The 4,951-nt window shown below is 59.8% G+C and overlaps 3 protein-coding genes across 4 annotated transcripts in view; 2 read left to right on the top strand and 1 right to left on the bottom strand.

Moving 5' to 3' along the window:
* Positions 1-1,566, top strand: part of SNX32 (sorting nexin 32) — a 16,685-nt gene extending 15,119 nt beyond the window's left edge. For both annotated transcript variants that reach the window (XM_045297258.1, XM_004713687.2), the window contains 4 exons: positions 530-616; positions 710-869; positions 946-1,031; positions 1,264-1,566. In XM_045297258.1, coding sequence (XP_045153193.1) covers positions 530-616; positions 710-869; positions 946-1,031; positions 1,264-1,317 — 387 coding nt within the window. In that variant the 3' untranslated portion in view covers positions 1,318-1,566. The remainder of the gene's footprint in view (positions 1-529; positions 617-709; positions 870-945; positions 1,032-1,263) is intronic.
* Positions 1,567-2,377: 811 nt separating this feature from the next.
* CFL1 (cofilin 1) lies at positions 2,378-3,757 on the bottom strand. Its single transcript, XM_004713537.4, has 3 exons — positions 3,450-3,757; positions 3,136-3,212; positions 2,378-2,999 (listed from the first exon to the last, which is right to left on the bottom strand). The coding sequence occupies exons 1-3, from the start codon at positions 3,707-3,709 to the stop codon at positions 2,884-2,886; spliced, it is 453 nt and encodes a 150-aa protein (XP_004713594.1). The 5' UTR covers positions 3,710-3,757; the 3' UTR covers positions 2,378-2,883.
* A 1,048-nt stretch (positions 3,758-4,805) lies between these two features.
* The window catches only part of MUS81 (MUS81 structure-specific endonuclease subunit), a 10,545-nt gene continuing 10,399 nt past the window's right edge, over positions 4,806-4,951 (top strand). The window contains exon 1 of the mRNA XM_004713688.2: positions 4,806-4,895. Coding sequence (XP_004713745.2) covers positions 4,806-4,895 — 90 coding nt within the window. The remainder of the gene's footprint in view (positions 4,896-4,951) is intronic.

The following is a 4,951-nucleotide window of genomic DNA, read 5'->3' as shown; positions in this document are numbered from 1 at the left end:
GGGGGGGGGGGAAGCAGGATGAGGCCCAAGGATGTGCCAAGTCCCTTTGGAAGGCTGCTCCCTGCTGCCAACATCCTGCTCCACATGCCCACTTCCTGAACTCCTCCAGGGAAATCCGTGGAGCATGTCAATCTTTGGAGAATGTTGGATCCCATGTCAGCACTGCTCAAAGCTGTTGTTGAGTGACCTGCCATTTCTAGAATGTCTAACTAACAAGGTCATTAGTGTGTAGAGTAGGCCTGCTGTGACCCGGCCACTGCTTTGCCTGGCAGCCCCTCCCAAAAAAAACACCTTACCTGGAGTGCCTATGTGCGAATCTTGGGCTTCCGCCCAGCTGGCTAACTCCTGTTCAAGACCCAGGTGAGCTGCCTCCTCCTTGTGGAGGCTTCTCCAGGCAGTTTTGAGCTTTGAGGGACCGGTCTAAGATCGAGCTCAGTTCGGCAATGCTAGGTACCGAAGAGAGGAGCCCCCACCCCTACCCTGGTCCCTTGGCTGCCTCTCCACTCTCCAGTCTCCACCGTCTTAACAGAAGCTGGAGGGCCGGGTGGCCTCTGACGAGGACCTGAAGTTGTCGGATATGCTGAGGTATTACATGAGAGACTCGCAAGCTGCCAAGGTGAGTGCACCAGAGGGGGCCTCGGGGTTGGGGGCCAGCAGCCATTGGCGATGCGGGCTAGTGCGCTGTGACCCTGGCCCGTGCCCACTCCAGGACCTGCTGTACCGCCGGCTGAGGGCACTGGCTGACTACGAGAACGCCAACAAGGCGCTGGACAAAGCCCGCACCAGGAACCGGGAGGTGCAGCCCGCCGAGAGCCACCAGCAGCTGTGCTGCCAGCGCTTCGAGCGGCTCTCGGACTCAGCCAAGCAGGGTGGGTCCCCCACCCGGAGTCCCCTGCCCCTGGGTGCCCAACCGCAGGTCCCCATTGCATGTCCCCTTCTCTCCAGAGCTCATGGACTTCAAGTCCCGCCGGGTCTCCTCATTCCGCAAGAACCTCATTGAGTTGGCAGAACTGGAGCTCAAACATGCCAAGGTGAGCCCCCAACCCTAGCAGTCCACTGCCCAGCTGCCTGTCTGCCCTCAGCCCAGGGTGGGAGGGGCAGGGATGGAGGCTCCAGCTGGGGCTTAGGGGCCAGCCCCACCCTCCAACATTGCAGCTAATCCCTGGAATAGGCATGTGGGCTGAGTTGGGGGTGGTCTATGCTCCCCCCTTAAAGGAGCAGGGTAAGAATGGGGGAAGAGCATCCAGGGTCTCTCTCCCACAGGCCAGCACCCTGCTGCTCCAGAACACCCTAGTGGCCCTAAAGGGGGAGCCATAGCACATCGAGCACATCCCAGCCCTGCCCAGGACCACCCCCTGCCCTGCCCCCAGCAAAACGTCCCCTTCCTTACCCAGCCAGACTTGCCTTGCCCCATCTGCCTGGGCCAGAAGCCCAACCTACCACAGACCCCTGGTGAGCACAGGTCCAGGTGTAGGGGCAGCTCCAGTAGCCCAGGGCTTCCCACCCCAGGGGCTGACTCCAACCGCCAGCCCCCACTCCTTCATGAATAAAGAGCCAGGTTTTGTAGCTAGAGGCCTGTAGTGTGCTTATTTCCTACTGCCTTCTCTAAGCAGGCTCGGTGGGAACCAGATCTTGGGGGCCAAAGGGAGTCTCCTGTAACATCCTCGGCTTCTCAACAGGCAGGGCTGATTCTGGGGCTTGGAACCCCAGGAACATATAGCAAGGTGTGCACACGGGCCCACAACCCTACGAATCCTCCACTCACAAGAAAGGCCACTCCTTGTGGTTTCCCTGCCAGTGTGGCCACTCAGGCGTCTCACCCTCAGTTAGCTCTGCCACCACCCTGGCTGATCCTACCCCAGGGCCACACTTCTTAGAGAGCCTTGCTTACTGGGCAGGTGAAAGTCTGATGCTGGCAGAGGCTCAGGGCCCTGCCAACACCTTCTTGGTTAAACATAGGCCCTACCTGGCTGGCCCCACCCTGCCTGGGTTCCAGTTGCATCTTTGAGGTCAAAGGCTCAACTAGGTCTGACTCACTGGGCTGGGCTTTTGGCTGTCACACTGAATCAGACCCCTTCTCCCACCACCCCCAAGAGGACAGAGGATGGAAGGCCACAGTGAACCCTCCACCCTCAGGCAGCCTGTGAGATACAAGGACCCACAGCAAATGGGGTCAGCACACACCCAGGGGATGGGGAGACAAGGAAGGGCCACTTAAGGAGACTCATTTGAGGGCCCCGTGTAGACAGCAGTGGCCACACCCTGGCCATGCCACTCCTCAAAGGCCAGTCTGGCGCCAAGGTGGCACCACCCAGCCCCTACCATACTCAAGAGCCCGCCCCTGCCCCCAGCCTCAAAACAAATACCCCACAGGGGAGCCTTTTTATTGTCTTCTTTTTTTTTTAATTGAAGGTTCCTTGTAGGCCCAAACAAGTGGCTGTCCATGACCAGGGGGGGAGGGGGGAGCAGCCGGAGCGGGGAGGGTCATCTTAATTCTCCACTTACACACAGTACTAAATGAACAAGCACAGACTCACTATTGCAGTTAGAAGTTGGCAGCCTGGAAAAAGGGGGGTGGGGAATGGTCGTTAAAAAAAATACAGCCCCCTTCCCCAACTATGGTTCCTGGGGGTGGGGGGAGGGACTTGGTCTGTTTCAACAGAGGAATCAAAGATCAGAAGCCATTTGGGAAGGCCAGAGCCGTCAGGAGGGAGGTGGGTTGGTCCAGGGGGTGGGGGGGCTGTTTGGCAACTGGGGCGAAGGGATTGCCCTCCCCCTGCTGGGGTCCCCCCAGCCTCTCCGGTCTGGCAGGAAGGGGGCAGCCTGCAGCCCCCCCAGGCAGGTCTGGGGCTACCGAATACTCCTGGCAGGGGTGGAGGGGGCTCACAAGGGCTTGCCCTCCAGGGAGATGACGGCGGCGCTGCCCCCCAGCTTCTCAGCCAGGGTGCAGCGGTCCTTAACCTCCTCGTAGCAGTTTGCTTGTAATTCGTGTTTGATTCCTGGAAGGAAGAGGGGGATGAGTGTGAGCTGGAGGCATGGGGCAGGTTCCGCAACCAGTCAGGGTCCTCTCACGGGATGGGCACTCTCCCCCACCCCAAGCAGCAGGCCTATGCCCACACTAAGGCTGGCCCTTACCCGTCAGCTTCTTCTTGATGGCATCCTTGGAGCTGGCATAGATCATTTTGCTCTTAAGGGGTGCACACTCGGGGGCCCTGGAGGGAAAGAAAAAAAGAGCAGGAAATTACAGGCATCCCGGAGCAGTGGACAGCTTCCAGGTATCCTTGGGGTGGCCGGTCTCTAACATGCATGCTGTGGCATCTCCTCAATGACAATAAGCCGGGGACAAGGGACTGCCCCCACACACAGACCAGTGGCTTGTGGCTCTCATTTTGAGAAAAGGGGCCAAGGGAGGGCAGGAGGCAGGAAAAAGTGCCCGGGCCAGGCCTCACCAGAAGATGAACACCAGGTCCTCCTTCTTGCTCTCCTTGGTCTCGTAGGTGGCGTCGTACAGAGCGTAGCGGCAGTCCTTGTCAGGCAGCATCTTGACAAAGGTGGCGTAGGGGTCGTCCACAGTCTGGCCCACATCCCCAACCAGGATCTCCTTGCCCTCCTCCAGGATGATGTTCTTCTTGTCCTCACTCAGGCAGAAGAGCACCGCCTTCTTGCGCTTCTTGACCTCCTCCGGTGTCGAGGATTTGCGCACCTTCATGTCATTGAACACCTTGATGACACCATCGGAGACAGCCACACCAGAGGCCTGCGAGACAGATGGGTGCCATGTGTCCCCCCTTGAAGAACCCCTTCCAGGGGCTCTCCAGAAGTCTTTCCCGTGCTTTCGCAAGAGACCCCAGTCTGATGCCAACAAGTGGAGACCACACCCTCTCCTCCCAACAGGTCATCGAACCTCTTCCCCCAAGCACCTAGAAAAACCCTCTGGCCATCTGGGTTCAACACCCTGTCACCTCAGGAGACACTGAGCCCCAGCTGAGAAGGAACCCAGAATTAAAACAACCCAAAAACTACTGCTCATTTCCAACTCAAAGTCCTCAATCTCAGCCTCTGGACAAATGTGAGGATGCAGAGGGGAGGACACTTCAACATCCCAGGACATCAGACAGGCCCTCCCAGTACCAGAACAGCTCCCTATCTATATGTCCTCAAAAGCCCATCAGAAATGCTCCAAACGCTACACAGACAGCCCTCTTCCAAACTAGGGCTGGCCTTCCCCAAAGCAAGAACCACAATTAGTGCCAGCCTGACAACAACTGTCCTCCGAGCAATAGTGTCCAGGGCCCTTTCTACCCTGTGTTCGCTGGGGACCCGTCAGGCCAGGAAAGGGAGCTGCCCACAGTGCACCCCGCACCCCCCATCCATCCCCGGAACTGCAGAGGAAGCCGGCCACGTGATTCACTGGCTTCCGGAACGGGCGGGGTACCATCTGCCCGGCCACCTCACCTAGAGAGAAATCCACACCCGAGCAGCGCCGGGGCTCCAAGTCGGGATGAGGGCTGGTGCGCTGGGGACCAGACCCAGCGAGCGTCCAAACACGGGCCGGGGTGGTTTCCAGGCGGTGCCTGCCTGGGTCACTTCCCTAAACTCGGCTCCACCCTCAGGCCCATCCGGGAAGGCCGATGGCCCCGCTTGTCCAGAGCTTCGCGGGGGGCCCCCCCCACGCCCATTGCACGTGTGCGCACGCGTGGGGTTGGGGTGAAGAGGCGGGGGACAGTGCCGTTCCGCCTGGACCCAGGATCGCGGACTCTGCTTTGTAGGCGCGCTCGGCCTCGAGCTGGGCCGTAGCCGCAGCAATGCAAGTCCCACTCCTGGACGCCCACGTCCCCAGCTGGCCCCCGGCATCCCGCGGGCGCAAGCAACCCTGCCACCTGCTCGCCAGCGAGGCCCGTCTGCCGCCGAAGCAGGATGATGCGGAGACAAGCACGGCCTTCGGGCGGGG

This window comes from Echinops telfairi, unplaced genomic scaffold, assembly GCF_000313985.2.
Source record: "Echinops telfairi isolate 266 unplaced genomic scaffold, ASM31398v2 ScPeMD7_7417;HRSCAF=8455, whole genome shotgun sequence".
NCBI lineage: Eukaryota > Metazoa > Chordata > Mammalia > Afrosoricida > Tenrecidae > Echinops > Echinops telfairi.
The sequence above is the reverse complement of the archived record's forward strand: the minus strand, read 5'-3'. Positions and strand labels throughout refer to the sequence as shown.

Coding starts and splice junctions, on each gene's coding strand:
- CFL1 (XM_004713537.4), bottom strand. CDS start 3,709: ATGAAGGTGCGCAAATCCTCGACACCGGAGGAGGTCAAGAAGCGCAAG. Junction 3,213..3,449: donor GACCTGGTGTTCATCTTCTG/GTGAGGCCTGGC, acceptor CTTTCCCTCCAG/GGCCCCCGAGTGTGCACCCC. Junction 3,000..3,135: donor CATCAAGAAGAAGCTGACGG/GTAAGGGCCAGC, acceptor TCTTCCTTCCAG/GAATCAAACACGAATTACAA.